The following is a 17593-nucleotide window of genomic DNA, read 5'->3' on the forward strand; positions in this document are numbered from 1 at the left end:
AACTTATATTCCAAAGAAGGAAGGGGACAGACAGTAACCAAACAAGGAAGTGACCGGCTGCCCTAGATGGTGCTATCATCCCATCCCAGGCTGCTGAGTGGATTCGGACTCAAAGCAACCCTGGAGGACAGAGTAGAACCCCTCACAGGGGTTTCCAGGCTACACATTTAAAAATCACTTTATTGGAGGGTCATGCAACTCTTATAACAATCCATACATCCATCCATCATCTTAAGTATATTTGTACATATGTTGCCATCATCATTTTCCAAAGCATTTTCTTTCTACTTGAGCCCTTGGTATCAGTTCCTCATTATTTCCCCTGCCTTCCCTCCCTCCTCTTTCTCCCTCCCTCCCTCATTAATCCTTGATAATTTACAAATGATTATTTTTTCATGTCATGTACTGTCTGATGTCTCCCCCCACCCCCTTGTCTGTTGTTCATCCCCTTGGAAGGGGATTATAGGTAGGCCATTGTGATTGGTTCCCCCTTTCTCTAATCACCTTCCCCTTACCATCCTGGTATGGCTACTCTATTGTTCCAAAGGAGTTTATCTGTCCGTATTCCCTGTGTTTCCAGCTCTTATCTGAACATTTTTATAGACCAGACTGTCACATCTTTGTTCCAGGGAGCAGCTACTGGGATTGAAATAGCAAACATTCTGTGAGCTACTGAGTGCTTTGACCACTGTGCCACCAGAGCTCCTGATAAGCATCCATGCCCTAGAACAAAATAGAATCCACTGCCATTGAATAGCTCTAAAAGTTTTCTGAAATGGGAGTAAAAATCCTCATCTTTCTCCAAGAGAGCGGCTTTCACTCACTGCCATCAAATCGATCTTGATCTCAACTCATAATTAGCCTGTGCTCACTGCCATCAAGTAATGCTGACTCAGTGACCCCTGTGGGTTTCCGAGACTGCAATTGTTTACAGGAGTAGAAAGCCCCGAGGAGCTGCTGGTGGTTTCCAATGACCGACCGTGTGGATTGCAGCCCAATCTGTAACCACTATAGCACCAGCGCTCCCTGTAATGACCCGAGGGCAGAGCCAAACTGCCCTGTGGGTTTCCAAGATGCTAACATGTTACAGGATTGGAAATCCTCATCTCTCTCCTGTGGAGCAGTTGGTGGTTTCAAACTGCTGACCTTGAGGTATAACCAGGCCTTCCCGCAGAGGTGGGTTTGAAATTCCAACCTAACGGTGAGCAAGGTCCAAGCCTTTTTTCACAGACCCACCAGGGCTTCCAACCAGGGAAAGATGGCCAAGAGTGCTAATGGGAGGTGGAAGTTTTAATCGATGCTGTGGGCAAACTGCCTGGTAAAATGGGCTATTGAACAAACCTGTAGAGGAGGTCTATCAGGCTGTGGAAGAGTGACCACAAAGGCCCGGATGCAGTCATATGCCTGAGAGGCCTGCCTTGTTGGGGTTAAGGGAGCCACAGAAAGGCGGCAGTTGAGAGAAGTTAGTTGACAACATAAACCCAAGATGAAAAATAGCATCATTAAACTGGAGATGTGGCTAGATCAAGGAATGGAGGCTTTAGGTATATCAAATGGTTAAATGCTTACTGCTAACTGACAGCGTGGAGAGTCATTCCACCCTGAAGCCCCGGGTGAGAATGGACCTCCTAAAGAGAAACTGCAAAGAGCTCTCTGGAGAGCAGTTCTCCGCTGACCCACATGTGAGTCACCATGAATGGAAGTCACTTACGAGCAAATGGTTTTAGATTTCAAGTAGAGAGGTAGATCAACCCTCCATAACTAGATACTATTCCAATAGCAAATCCTATAGCCTGATAAAGGTGAAAGTTACCTTTCCCAGTAAAGACAGGTAGCTAGCACGAGCACCACTCAGAAAATGAACTGTTCTGTCAGCGATTTACAATTCCTGGTTTGCCAGGGACAGAAAGGCCTCTTGCTAGCAGGTAAGAGAATCAGTAGGGGTTGTGTGGCCCAGAAGAGAAAGACAGACAGGGTTCACTGTAGAAAACCAAACGTCTTCTGAAAATGTCAGAGCAGAGAGGACCAAGAAAACAAAACAAAAACTGTGTGCCCTGCCTTCTAACATAATTTTCAAAATGTTACTTTATTTTTGAATAGAACATGCATTTTCAGAACACAAAATGTAAACATGTTTAAAGGCTTAAAATGGAAAGTGAGTCTCTGTCTTATTCTATTCCCAGATATTTTCTCTATGTCAAGTGGACATCCCAAGTCAATTCCATTTTGCCCAGAGCATCTTAACTATAGTCAAGTGCAGTTGTTGACTTCTTGATGGCATTTTTAAGGGGCCCGGAGTTACCTTGACATTCTGAGTGCCTCCAAGAAGTTCCACACATCATCTTCAATTGTGACTTCTCGTCACCCACAAAGTCCAATTCTTCCATGTAACATTGTGCTTACAGACTTAATTACTTATCTTTTCCCCCTTGTTACCAAAAATGAAGAGAACCCATACTCATATATTTTTAAATCATTTTATTGGAGATTCATCCCACTCATCGCAATCCATATATACATCCATGTGTCGAGCACATTTGTACATAAGTTGCCATCATCGTTTTCAAAGCATTATCTTTCTACTTGAGCCCTTGGTATCAGCTCCTCATTTTTATCCACTCCCTCTCTTATGAACCCATGATAATTTATAAATTGCTATTATTTTTCATGTCTTGCATTGTCCTGTGTCTCCCTTTATCCCCTTGTGTATTGTCCATCCCCCTGGGAGGGGGTTATAGGTAGGTAATTGTGATAGGTTCCCCCTTTTTCCCACCTTCCCCTTCCTCTCCTAGTATAGCTACTCTCAATATTGGTGCTGAGGAGTTTATCTGTCCTGGATTCCCTGTGTTTCCAGCTCTTATCTGTACCCATGTACATGCTCTAGTCTAGCCAGATTTGTAAGGTAGAATTAGGGTCATGATAGTTGGGGGGGGGAGCATTAAAGAACCAGAGGAAAGCTGTATGTTTCATTGGTGCTATACTGTACCCTGATGCCCATCCTCCTATTTATCTTCTTTGTACAAGGTCAAAAATAAACAAGCAAAACTAGAATTTATGTTTGGGCCTGTCTGTGGCAGGATGGGACGGCCTTCAGACCCTTAAGGCAGCGAGGCTCGTGTCCCTGGAGACAGGGCTGGCACAGCTGCGGGTATTCCCTCCACTCGGCTACTTCTTCTAGCGTGTTATTTTTGGTTTATTTTCTCTGAATACTATTTTTGTTATCTTCTTTTTCTGTCTCTGTTGCCTTGAAAGCTGTGCTCACACCCATTATTATAGTTTCCAAAGAGTGAATAGAACTTTCAAATAAATTCAAAGATCTGGCACGCCTTTGAACACACTCCAGCATGAAAAAACGCCAATGAAAGGCACGTACCAGACACCTTCTGGGAGCGCGTCCATACTCCCAACTGACTTTACGTGGACAGAGTGTCGGCTTCCAGAGATAGTTTCAGATTATAGGTATTCTCAGATGGTTTCATTGACCCATTTTAGGGAATAAAGTATGACCAAGTTATTCTTTCTCTAGCTGTACGCATACATTCAAGTCATCAGAAATGTGTGTGAAAATTCAGATTCCAGAGACCGACTACTTACTTCAACATCAAGAACCCCACTGCCATCAAATAGATGCCCCCAACTTATCAAATTCCAAGTCCTAAAATCAGAGACCTAGAAAATAGACTCAAAATGACCCATTTGCACACAAGAGTTTCGAAACACCAGTTCCAAATATATTAGAAAAGTTATAATGCTAATTTAAATGGAATTAGAGAAGATGTTTAATGGAACTCTTATTAGTGGGGAGGGGTGAATTAATGAATTCACACAGTTTACTCTCAATCACAGTAATGGTTAGAAAAGCAGTCAAACTACTATCAGACATTGGGGAGTTGAACGCAACATAGACACAGCTTCCAGTTGAACAAGCTAGACACCCATGACACCATAGACTGTGAAGAATACGCTCAAGTCCAAAGAAACCAGTGTATTTCTTAATGAGTAATCTGTCTGGAAAATCACTGAGACAACGAGCAATGAGGATCAGTCTGGGGCTTTGCCGTCTGCGAAAAGGAGGCCAAAGAAAATCAGCCTGGATGTTATTAGGCAAGGGGATGGAAGCTAAAGGAAGACAGTCTGCCGTGCATTTTTATTTTCTATGGAGACTATTTTAATAGTTTTACACTGAAACAGAAAGAGAAGGTTGGCTGCCGATTCTGATTCTCTGTCTCTTACTATGTGTGTGTGTGTGTGTGTGTGTGTGTGTGTGTGTGTGTGTGTGTGTGTGTGTGATGCTGGCTGTGAATAGAGGTAGGAGAGAGGAGAGCAGGAGAGACGTCATGCTTAAAGGAAGGGAGTAAACAAGGGTTCTGAAGACCTAAGAGACTATCATTGAGACTGAAAGGAGGGCAGGGGAATTTGGTGCTGCCAGTTTAAGATCCACTCAAAAAGTCAAAGAAGAACTGCATGTGAATCCCTCTTCTCCCACCTAGAAATAACATATGCACCTAGTTAATAATAAAAGTTTCGGAAACCTGTGATTCATTCTGGTATAATTGAAACGAGATGCGAAGGATAAGCACTTTGGTTAAGTCATGTTTCTATGTGTTGCTTTTTAAAATGAATGTCCATGTTTAAAGATGACTAATAATTTATACAGCAATTAAGGAATCATTTATTTGTGTTTGCCACGACATATATTCTTTCAAAAAAAAGTGAGCCATTGATAGTCATTTGAGAAACTGTAAGCAAACTTGGAAGATTGCCTCCTAGGGAAGCATCCTGAATATTATTCCCTATGGATCTAGACAGACCAATCCAGAAAAGAGTTGAACCCATTCCTTTTGAAATCAGGCAGAAGGAGAGAGCAGAGATAATGGTGTGTTCGAAACAATCATTCTGTGGAGGCAGATTATTGGGGGTGATATTTTCCATTTGAACCAACAGTCTTGTTGGAGTCGTAACTCATTCTCCAATCTGCATGCCCCTCACACCATTGCTTCACCTTGTGCCACCATCAGCAGCAGCAGGAGAGTCTTCTCCACTGGGTCACTAGACAGGTCCTCCCCTGAGAGAGGGACAAACAAGCTGCCCCCTCACACCCTGATTAAACAGATTGGCTACACGCCTAGTAAACTACACATTTGAATCGCTAAACAGGAAAGAAAAAAAAAGGAGCTTTCTTTAAAGGTCAATGTGAGTAAGTTCTTAGATAGAAAACATGAAAACATACGTGTTCTCTACCACTGTGCTTACTTATGTTCTAGTCGTCTATTCTAATCCCTGGGCAAATGGATTGTGCGCCATGGGAAGACGGCATTCACAGACTGTGCCATGTGAAGACGTGTATTCGCTCACTGGTCCTCTCCCCCTTCCCTCTCCTCAGTCTCTGCTGAGCATCCGGGGCTCCCTGTTTTCCCCAAGGCGCAACAGCAAAACAAGCATTTTCAGCTTCAGAGGTCGCGCGAAGGACGTTGGTTCTGAAAACGACTTTGCGGACGATGAGCACAGCACCTTTGAAGACAGCGAGAGCAGGAGAGATTCGCTGTTCGTGCCGCACAGACACGGAGAGCGACGCAACAGTAACGTTAGTCAGGCCAGTATGTCATCCAGGATGGTGCCAGGGCTTCCAGCGAGTGGGAAGATGCACAGCACTGTGGATTGCAATGGTGTGGTTTCCTTGGTGGGTGGACCCCCCGCCCTAACTTCACCTACTGGACAACTTCCCCCAGAGGTGATCATAGATAAATGAGCTACTACTGACAGCGTACATCAATTTGAAATATGCAATGCCTGGGCAGTTTAGCCTGTTTTCCCAAAAGAAACCCTTTAAAAATAATGTCTGATCAGTTGGGTAGAATTCAATGGAATCTTTATAATGAGTTGAATTATTAAAATAAAATCTTTAAATTTCATGTGCAGTAAGTCAAAAGGACTCCATATTTGGAGTCTGGGATGAAATACACATTGAACATGCAGTAGACCCACCAGAACAAGACTCTTAACTTTTTGACAACTTAATCTTTATTAAAATGGATGTTCACCCAGAGTTGTATAATTATCCATAATGTGCACAATTTGACATATGTAAATTGCATAATCACCGCTAAAAAATGAAAATGGGCATTTTTCTACAACTGTCTATTACGGTACTATTTTAAAATAGCTCTAATATAAATGTGATTTTTTTATAGGATGACAAATAGAAATAATGAAATCTCAGGAAAGCACACACATTTCATTGTACATCTGTGTTTGTGCATGGAAAATAATTGGCCTTTATGTCAGTATTGTCAGTAAGAGTCAAAGAAGAAAACCTCAGCCTTAGACCTATTTAATAATTTGTTGTTGTTGTTGTTGTTTGGGGGGGATTACTCAGATTATAGTAATCGCTAACATAAGCTGTACCAATCATTTGTGTTTGAATGGCATAAAGTAATACCTGACTTTAGCATGCTCCTGAAATAACCCTGGAAAGTTATCACAAATTAATGAAAATAATTTATAGCACAATTTCCCTAACAGGTGAATCCTTGCTTAAAGATATCACTTGTGGTTGTGGTTATTTTTAAAGCATACACTAACAAATTAAAATCATATTGTAATATTACTTGAAAGTGATTATCTGGCAACTTGCATGGAGCACGATTTTCCAAAGAGATGCAGTGTGGCCTTGCGTTATTCATCAAAGGGGTGGTTTGAGCCATAAGTATTTGGTTTGCAGGGCACCACGACTGAAACAGACTTGAGAAAGAGAAGGCTAAGTTCTTATCAGATTTCAATGGAGATGCTGGAGGATTCTTCTGGAAGGCAAAGAGCCATGAGCATCGCTAGCATCTTGACCAACACAATGGAGGGTAAGTATCAGGCCCTGGAATAGCCCACGGTCTATGATTGTTTCCCTAAAGCAAGGTCTGGAGAACTTTTCATCTTAGCCTAAAATTACTCAAGTCAATTATTCAGGGCAAAATAGTTCACAGGGATGTGGAACAATCATACAATTGAGACCCAAGAGCAGAACTATATAACAGATCTATGTATGCATATATGAAATGCATTACTGTTACTTTGACTAAGACATAATGTTGGCCTGAACTCTTCTTACCTGAGTTCATGTTTGTTTATAGAGCCAGGTTCCACTGTTGCTAGTTGTCATCAAGTTGATTCCAATGCATGAAGACCCCAGATGTGCAGAGGAACTGCTTCATAGATGTTTCAAGGCTGTGACCTTTCAGAAACAGGAAGCTGAACAGACCAACCATTTGTGTTACCAGGGACTCCTGATGTGATATCACTGGGAATTTTATTCTTCAACAATTAAACACATCCCTTTTTATGAACAGTCTTATTGGGCGATCATTCAAATAGCACACAATTCAATCATATCAAAAAGGGCTGTATCATCATTCTTTTATAAGTGAAAATACAAGACACAGAGATGGTGACAGGACTGAAGGGGTGGCATCGTTAAGTCTGGCAAATTAAAACATGCGCTCCACTCGCATGGGAAATCTAGAAGCGATGTCCCCGCTTCCATATGACACACGCAGCGCAAACACTACTTTCCTCGAAAGGATAGCTGACACGAACGTGCATGGCTTTTGACACACAGAAGGGGCTACTGCTCCCTTGTCCATTCACTGAACAGAGTACTCAGTCTTAAAAGTTGGTGAGTGACTATGTCAGGTGTCACCATTGGTTTCTCCATTTCTGGAGCAAAGAAGAGTAAAAACGTCAAACCCTCAAGAAGACAATTAGTCAAAGGACTAATGGGCCATTTCAAGCTCAGCTTCTACTACCCTAAAACCGGAAGAACTAGATGGTGCTCGATTATGACTACGGATCACTCTGGTGGTGATCACAATAGCAGGTTCTGTGTAGAGTGAGGGAAAAGGGTGGAATAAAAGCCAAAATCATAAGAAGACCAGATTTATTGGTCTAATGGAGACTGGTGGAACCCCTGGTAATACGGCCTTTAGACACCATTCAGTTAACTGTTACTGACAGTCTACACCAATTTGAAATAGGCAAAGCAGAAGTGGCATGGAATGGAACTCACTCCATAGCTCTGCTTTCAGTCCCACAACAGGCCCCTGCACTAACACCAGGAGGGAGCTGTATCCACGGTCGTTAGTTGCGATCAAGTTGACTGCAACTCAGGAAGACTCCTTAGAAGAGTGATGCAGAGGAGATCAAAAGGGGAGTGCTGGCCCAACAGCAAACTCAGACAGGCAGGAACAGGAAAGAAGGCAAATGGAAGTGGGGAAGACAAGAAGGAAGTGGGGAGAGTGTTGGTCCATTGTGGGGATGGCAAACAATGTCATGAAACAAAATGCGTATAAAACAACTGAACGGACAACTAATTTACTCTGCAAGCTTTCATCAGAACCATAATGAAAAGTTAAAAACAAGGAAGAAACTCCCCCCTCAAGCACACAAGCAAACACCTCTACCCTTTGGAAGTTGAAAGGATACTACCTTTCACTGTGATTTTTTCAGTCAGTTTTATAAAGCCAGTGTTCTTCAGGAAAAACTAATTGCATGTGGTCTTTGTCCTATGGGTGTATTGAATATCTGAGCACTCACATGATGATTATTTTATAACTGGATTTATCCACCCAAATTACTAGTAACTTTTATACATCCTAGGCTAAAGTTCTAAAATATATATGTAAATATGAATCATAGATGTTGGTCTGGGTCTGAAGCAATACTGAAAGTATTGAGTGCAAGAAAGCTGGAGATGTGCAGGCAGTTAGAGCTCAGAAGGGTCATACATATTAATAAAGATCACGGCTGTAAGTAATATTTTACTTACATGGTATTTTCAGAAGAAATAATAATTATGTAATATATTTAATGTTCCTATAAGGTTTACTAAAAATTGTATTTTGCTAGTGAGGATAGAACAACTTAATTAACCATTACCTACTTAACTATTTGGGAACAAAATGCTTATATTTTATATTTCATCAAAAGAGAAAGTCCATCTACAGGACATTTTTCATGAACATTTTGTGAAAATATTTAATGATTGTCTTCTCAAACGTGTCAGTCTTACGAGTATAATATCCATAGTCAAGTAAAAGAATCTGTTTAACCAAAGAATAATAATGTAGGCACAATAATTCATATTTATTGGTTTCTAATATATTCCTCTTTTTTATACCACCAGAACTCGAAGAGTCTAGACAAAAATGTCCACCGTGCTGGTACAGATTTGCCAATATGTTCTTGATCTGGGATTGCTGTGAGGCATGGTTAAAAGTGAAGCATCTTATGAATTTAATCGTGATGGACCCGTTTGTGGACCTGGCTATCACCATCTGCATCGTCTTAAATACGCTCTTCATGGCCATGGAGCACTACCCCATGACGGAGCAGTTCAGCAGGGTGCTCACTGTCGGGAACCTGGTAAGCTGATGGATTTTCATTTATTTCTGAAAGAAGTGGAGGCTATAAATCTAACTAAATAAATATAAATATGCTACACTCAAGAAACGTGATGTATTCTCTCTTCACAGGAAGAAATATCTATAAGAATGTCACAGAAATCTCATAAATCAATCCAAAATGTGGTTCACAGTAATGCTGGTTTTGTATCAGTGCTGGGTCATCATGGTGCCTTACCAGTTTATAAACTTGTAAAACTCTTGACCTACCTTTAAATTTTCAGGGAAATCAGAAGAACTATTTAGTTCCATAACTCTGAAGTTTTAGTGTACAGAGCCACTGAAGAAATCATGCCTAATCAAGGGAAAAGTCAATGAATCATGTTGATGCAGAAGAGTACAGTTGTTTCAAGTGTAATTACCTGAAAACCCAGTTTTGTGACATTCATGTAAGGGAAGAAATAGTCGGTACAATGCACTTATACTTTTGGTTCAAATCACTTAGGCCTGAGTAGACTCTCATGTGCGTGCCCACTGGCAGTTTCTTCTGCATCTTTACGAAGAAATTGAGATGAAGTCACAGAAAAGAAACGGGTCTCTGGTTTATGGGTATGGAAGACAGACGAATGCTGAACTCACGCTAGCATGAGTCGAGGTTGACTCGTGGAATCTGGTAAAGGCAAACTACCAAATAATACGTAAGGCAAAATTGCAGTTGGACTCACAGGACAACTTTAACCAAGGATTTGGAAGTTACCCAAGCCTACAGTGCTTTTGTTTTTTTCTAAATTAGGAAACATTCTCAATGGCTTTCCATCTTATGCTGTCTGCACTGGCAAATTGACTTATGGATGTCTCAGCTCTGGTTCAGACTCTCATGAAAGAACTGGTTGACAGAGCTTGGGTCAGATGCTCAACTGTAGATTAATGATTTGTTGCATAATTGAGGACTGTGTGAACTTGGCAGATAATTGCATAAAGTCTCACAATCTTAATAAGTGATCTCAACTTGTTGGCATCATTTGACTTAGTTGAACAGCCATTGTTTTTTTTTTCTTGGCTTTTTTCCCCCATCTTTGACAATAATGATATTGATCTTTCTTCTGATTTGTTTATCTTTTAAGCCCTCCATCTGTCTCCTGTTTTAGACTTCTCTCCTTTATGCTTATATTTTCCACTTAATGTTCCTATGCTCCTATGTATTCGATAACTCTTGAAATGATCTACTCCAGTGAGATCAATGTTCCAGCCTGTAGCTACAACTTTTACTGATCATTGCCTCAAGGACTACCTTGGACACGGCACCACCGGAAGACTACATTTCACTCGAGTTGTTTTAAAAGCCTACGAATCCCACCTCAGTCTTGTCTAACTGACAGTTGTGGCATTCCAGATTCCAAGCACAGAGATTTGATTACTATTTTGACTTTCTTTTTCTTTATTTCTTATGTACAACTCAATACAAAGACCTATTGTCTCTCCTTTCAAGGGGTCTCCTTTTTAAATACAATAACTACTATGAAAATAATAATTCCCTAATACTCTGCACTGAGTACGTTTTCGCTTCACTAGAGCATTTGTTACCTGTAATTATGATTCAACATTTAATTTTTCAAGACTCCACATCTGAGTCCACCCTTCTTTACCATTTGTTGCTCACGGTTTTCAGATTAGCCAGCTTTGGTTTTGTCAGAATCATTTAAATGTTTGCATGCAAGAAACATACCTTCCTACAAGGTCCTCTGCATTCAGATCTAGAGTGTTCTGTCTCAACTCACCTGATCTGTATGATTCATATTATTCAAGGGTTAGCTCGAGCCCCATCTCCTCCAGCCTTACACCAACCCCACGTTGAAATTCTTATCTTAACTTCCAGTGCATGTGAGTCAAATATAGCTATGTATCAACCATTTGCTTGCTGCATCTTACTTTTTGGTTTTAAATCTATCACAACTTACTCGATGGCCAGATCTCAATTTTCTTTCACACCTCCTACGGGTTCTTTCCATGTCCATCACAATCTGTTTACTTCCTGCTTAAAATGACTGCTTCTGTGAGAAGGTTGTAGTGTAAGAACACAGGTGGTAGAACTCAGTGAACTCGACTTTGACCTCAGTTGCCAGAACCAACCAACACTCTGGTCTGTGCATGAGCCTCACAAACAGTCTGAGTCGTTATTGTCCATCTCCTGGTTTTGTTTTGAAAGTCAGATGAGGTAAAGCGAAAACACCTAGAACTGTGTCTAGAATCGGACGCTCTCCATAAACACTTTCCTTCCTCTGTATGGGCTATTAACCTGTCGAACTTTCTTTGAAATATTCATGGAAAATTTTCTGCTCTGGTTCTTTTATTTTTTTTTCCAGGATACTGGATAATTAGGGAAGTTAAACAAGTGAAGGGGAAAAAATTGGAAAGTTGCCAGAGTAAACCAGGAAATTGAGGTTTCATCGAATTCCGATGTTGAGGATGTTGAGTAGGGAAGCAAAGGTTGAGAGACTCTGGATAATCAAATAGAAAATTAAAGCACCAAGTCTGAACCCAGGGCTAAGTGCTCATGCTAAAGATCTATGTGATTCTCACAATCACTTGTTTTAGATTCGTAGAGCTGTTTTCTCATGAGAACAATAAGTACCCCAGACTAAGTGACGTTTTATGCTTCTTGAGGTATTAAAGTTCCATGGTTCTGTGAGTAATGACAGAGTAAGTAAGGTAAGCAAGTACAGAGGAAGATTGATGAATGCTACAGTGTTTGCGATAGAACCACTGGGAAGTTCAAATGAGTGATGGGGCAATAAGATGGACTACATAGGTGACAGGGAACAGATTCAAGTTTTCAATTCATATCCACAAAAATTGGAGCTCATGCGAACTATGTTTGTTAACTAAAAAACCTGATTCTTATTAATATTGATATGTATAAACTATTCCAGAGTTTACAAAGTAAGATCCCATATAATTTCTTATTGATACCCAGGACAAACTGTGTAGTAAAGATGTATATGTAAAATAACACACACATGCACATATATATGAGCCCTGGTGGCATAATAGTTATACATTAGACTGCTAACTGCAAGGTCAGCAGTTCCAAACCACTAGCAGTTCTGCTTGAGAATGATGAGGCTCTCTACTCCCAGAAAGAGTCAGTCTTTAAAGCCCACAGAGGTAGTTCTGCTCTGTCCTATAGGGTTACTGTGTGAGTTGGAATTGACTCAAGAGTGTGTGTGTGTGTGTGTGTATACATACATATTTATAAAATTTGGTATTATACACCATGAGTGGTGCATAATAAAAAAGCAGTGTATAATTTGTTCATTAAAATAATATAAATGTAGGATCTATGCTCAGAAGGTTACTTATTGTCTTATTGATTAGAACTTAAAAATGTTGTTCACGTAATACCAAAGGATGACACATAAAATAATTGTGGATATTTCCATCTTAGCACAGTTTGGATTTTTGTTTTGTATCATGTTTTAGCAGCATATAAAAATTTTATCATTTTCCTAGATTATCAAGAGGCCTCACCTCTCCTTTGAATTTCTCCAGTTTTTTTGGCATTTTTGTGTGGTTTGGGGCTTTTTTTAGGAGAGGGGTATTATTATAAAAATCCATGTAACTACCTTATGGATTCTGTGAGCAAGAAATTTTGCATCAAGCATAGTAGGCTAGACAAAATCTTCATCATCTAAACACTTCAAATTACATTGTAAGTCTTCCTTCAGGGAATATGGAGCTTTTTAATTTCTCAACTGGTGATTTTTTTCTGATTATAATTCTGAGTAATCAGTGATTAAGGGTCATTGTGTGTCCCTATTCTATACCTGAAAGGATCCTAGAGTGTGGGACCTGTCCTAACATGCTTAACTTTAAAGGAGTACGTGTAATTATCAAAATAACTTTCAATGCAAAGGTATTGTATGAATATTAATGTTAGAGGGAAAATACTCTTATTTATTGAAAGAAAAGCAATCAAGAGAAAAATTCTAAACTTCATTTGCAAGTCTTTTTACTCCAGTGAAGGAATATTATTTTGTCATCTAACTAACTGTCCTTTTCTAAAAAATATTAAAAATTCCCTCTCATCCCCAAAGAAATTCATTTTAGAGAATTTCTGTGCAATAAATAATTGTTATGCAATTTCCAAATAAAATATTTGAAACTTGAAAATCCAAGACAATTAGATGGGGAATTGATAAATAATCTAAATAAACATCCTCACATACTATATGAACAAGATGAAAAGGGCAAATGCTAAATGATTTCTCACCTATTTCCTTTTAATATACTTCAACATCCTCCCAAAAATGCATTATTCAAGATAAAAGAATTAAAGATGCTTATTCAAAGGGCATGGGAATTTTTTTTTTTTAAAAGAGGAAATTAAGAATGATAGGGCAGAATTTAGTCAGACTCTCTAGGATGCAAGGAAACATCATTCCGGGGGGGAAAACAGAACAAAAACAAAACTCCTTGCTATCGAGTCAGTTCTGACTCACAGTGCCGCATAGACAGAAGAGAACTGCCCCTGTGGGTTTCTGAGACTATAGCCCTTTGCCCCAGTAGAAGGCCCTGTCTGTCTCCTGCAGAGCTGGCTAGAGGCTTCCAACTCCTGACTTGTGATTAGCAGCCCAACTGGTAACCACCATACCTCAGGGCACCTCAAGCATCTTTCTAAGCAAGGAGCCATTCTGCCGAGCAAACTGATCAAAATTGAAATATCACTCTTTAGCATGTCTATATTATTAGCAGAACTTCCCTCTTCTATCTGAAGTCAATCATCAGGAATGGATGTCCCTACACAGAGACCTGGATTCTCTCACGTTTTTGACCACTTTATTGCCTACTCCAAATCTTCCAAATTTCTTTGCTCTATATCCAGACTCAGGGTTGGTCCTTTGCAATAAATCTTACTAGTTATCAAATATCGACATGTGAAACAGCTTAGGAACTTTCCACTGAACTCATTGCCTAGTAAATTGATTTTTCACTAAAAATTGAACAACCTCCATGTAATCTTGAGTGGCGTGTTTTAATTACTATTAAATAAGCGGTGGCGCAGTGGGTTATACACTGGGCTGCAATCACGAAGGCCAGCAGTTTGAAGCTGCTCCTCGGGAGAAAGATGTGCTTTCTACTTTCCCCTATCAGCGCCAGAAACCGAGAGGCAGCTCGACTCTGTCTTACAGGGTCATTCTGAGTTGTTGGGATCGATGCAATAACAGCGAGTTTGGTTTTTGAGGTAATTGATATTATACACTCCATGCTTCTCATGATGCCTAGCATTTAGGAGATGCTCAGTACATCCAATAGATCAATCGACGCAAAATTTGTTAATACACATCCACTTAAAGTGGTCCTCTGTAAAGGAACTAACATTGACTTGTCACTAGTTTTACAATGTGAATTCTAGGTTCGCTTTATTCATGCCTGTGCAATGCTCTTCCTCACAAATGTTTCCAGTGTCAACTGTGTTTCAGTGCTTTGAAGCCCTGACCTGTGCTTTATTTCAGGTCTTCACGGGGATCTTCACAGCGGAAATGGTCCTCAAGGTCATTGCCATGCATCCGTACTACTACTTCCAAGAGGGCTGGAATGTCTTTGATGGAATTATTGTCAGCTTAAGTTTAATGGAGCTGGGCCTGTCAAACGTGGACGGACTGTCGGTCCTGCGATCTTTCCGACTGGTAGCTGCATAGATTTTTGTCTTGTTTTGGCTTTACTGTTATACTTTGGAACTGAATCGATGTGTATTTTTTGCTGTTTATTTTAAGTTATGTCAATGATTATTTTTAATACAGATAAAACATTTGATGCACTTTAAAATAGTAGTTGTGTAAGGCTCACGAAAAAGCAACTAAGTGCTTCTAAAACTAATTTTTAAAATCATGGTTGGTATTTTTTTTTGGTTAGGTTTGGTATTGTATTTTTTAGATCTAAAGTCTGGCAAGAGAAGAAAATAAATATCTCAGGCCCCAATTAATATCTACTTTCTATTAATCCTATTAGTGGTCATGACTTTCAAACTACAAATATATGGGAAAATATGTGACCCCATCAGCATAATAAATAATAATATTAAAAATTTTTAAACTATGGCAAACATATTTATTGGCATATTATATTGTCAGTTTGATTTTAATTGTATATTTTCAAATGATGGAAAATGTTTCTCACTTAACTCACTGCTAGCCATTTGATTCTGACTCACTGTCCCTCGGGCTTTCAGGTCTGTAAGTCTGAACCAAAGTGGAAAGCCTCATCATTCTTCCGCAGGGTGGTTGATGGTTTGCAACTGCTGACCTTGAGCTCAGCCGCCCCACACAAAACCGCGATAACACCAAGGCTCCTCTAGAGTTCAATAAATTAGCTTGCTTCATAGTGGCTCTTGAAAAATACACAACTCATAAATTTTAAGATTACTCTTTTGTGAGCCGCTGGGCTGAGGATAACATTTTAAATGTCTCAAATAAATATTCTAATTTTTTCATGGGCATACCTGTTGATGTTGCAAAAGTGTTTTATTACTTGTGAAATGCTATATTTTTTGCATCTTAATTATATGATTTGGTTTTCAAGTCCGATTATTAGCTCCTGGTTTCCTGGGTTTGAATTGGTTTAGGAGATTGCAAGGTTTCGTATCTCTCAGAGGTGGGTTTTCAATTTGGTCTATTAATGAGATGATGTCTACCTCCCATAGCTACTTCAGGATCGCTGCTAACAGTGTCTTTCCTCTTGATTATAGCTCCGAGTTTTCAAGCTGGCAAAATCGTGGCCCACACTGAACATGTTGATAAAGATCATTGGCAACTCGGTGGGGGCGCTGGGAAACCTCACCTTGGTCTTGGCCATCATCGTCTTCATTTTTGCCGTGGTCGGCATGCAGCTCTTCGGTAAGAGCTACAAAGATTGTGTCTGCAAGATCTCCAGCGACTGTGAGCTCCCACGCTGGCACATGCACGACTTCTTCCACTCCTTCCTCATCGTGTTCCGAGTGCTGTGTGGGGAGTGGATCGAGACCATGTGGGACTGCATGGAGGTCGCTGGCCAACCCATGTGCCTTACTGTCTTCATGATGGTCATGGTCATCGGGAACCTGGTGGTACGTATGTTTTATAAGAATGCTCAGAAAGAAGAACAGTTCGGGATCCAAGAGTAGCTAGGAAGATGGCCTGAGGCAATAGACATATCTCTGATCTGTTCTTGTTTTGCAATTGAAATCAGCAACCCTGTAGTTAGCAGTCCAATGCTTCCTGCTGCCATGAGAACTCCCTGTTCAGTTAAAAAGGCCTAGAATGGAATTCCAAAGTCATGTCTTGCTCTCTGATCATGGGCAATTTACTTAACATCTCATAGAGTAAGGGACCCTCTATGAAACTAGAATAATACAGCTTAAATTTTCAGATTTACAGGAGAATTAAATTAAGTGATATCTATGAAAACTTAAGGGGCATGAATGTCAGGGTTTTTTCCATGATTTTCTTCAAATAAAAGGTATCTTTACCATCAAGGCTAACGTTCTCTTATGATTTTGATAAGCTGATGATGACCAATACATTTAAAAGACAATTGCCTATGAAATATCAAAATCATTCTTTATATGTTGTAGTTCATATTTCTTGCTTATACATAAAAGAATAAGTTGCATTTTAACAAAATCTTAAGATAATTTTCCATGAACTATGGCAGTACGTTTTAGCTATGTGTTGTACTATTCCAATCTCTTGAACGGGGCTGCTCTCTTCTCTCCCAAGCTTACTTTATTCAAAGAAAATTAATTATTTTAAATTGAGTTAGTCATATAGAGACAGGGACCAGATGAACCAGATTTAAAATGTTTGTTTTTAGCTGTAATTTAAACACATCACTGTGAGCTCACAATTTATGCTTTCATGCTTATATTTATGTATTTCAATGCTTGAATGCCTCCATCATGGTGGATAAACATTTCTTTATGTTGCATACGTTCACTGGAGGGGTAATTTTCAAGGGAGATTATTCTACATAAGGTAAATGAGTGTGTGACCTATGGACCTTTTTTTTTTCCCTAGAGCAGTAAATTAAGCAGTTGTAGATTCTGAATAGAATCCGATCTGGAAATAAGCCAAATCCTTGCATTTCCTGTGCCTTCATAATTTGTAATATAATGTGAAACTTGATAAAGACATCTCAAGCTAAAAATATTCCTTTAAATTAGTTTTACT

The 17593-nt window shown here is 39.7% G+C and overlaps 1 protein-coding gene across 3 annotated transcripts in view; it reads left to right on the top strand.

Annotated features, from left to right (window-relative positions):
* The window catches only part of LOC142423798 (sodium channel protein type 3 subunit alpha), an 85651-nt gene that overhangs the window by 36270 nt on the left and 31788 nt on the right, over nt 1-17593 (top strand). For 2 of the 3 annotated variants that reach the window (XM_075528878.1, XM_075528879.1), the window contains 5 exons: nt 5384-5731; nt 6722-6854; nt 9173-9411; nt 14903-15076; nt 16135-16491. In XM_075528878.1, the coding sequence (XP_075384993.1) occupies nt 5384-5731; nt 6722-6854; nt 9173-9411; nt 14903-15076; nt 16135-16491 (1251 nt within the window). The remainder of the gene's footprint in view (nt 1-5383; nt 5732-6721; nt 6855-9172; nt 9412-14902; nt 15077-16134; nt 16492-17593) is intronic. The other variant, XM_075528880.1, reaches the window with a different exon arrangement.

The sequence above is a fragment of the Tenrec ecaudatus genome, chromosome 13, assembly GCF_050624435.1.
Source record: "Tenrec ecaudatus isolate mTenEca1 chromosome 13, mTenEca1.hap1, whole genome shotgun sequence".
NCBI lineage: Eukaryota > Metazoa > Chordata > Mammalia > Afrosoricida > Tenrecidae > Tenrec > Tenrec ecaudatus.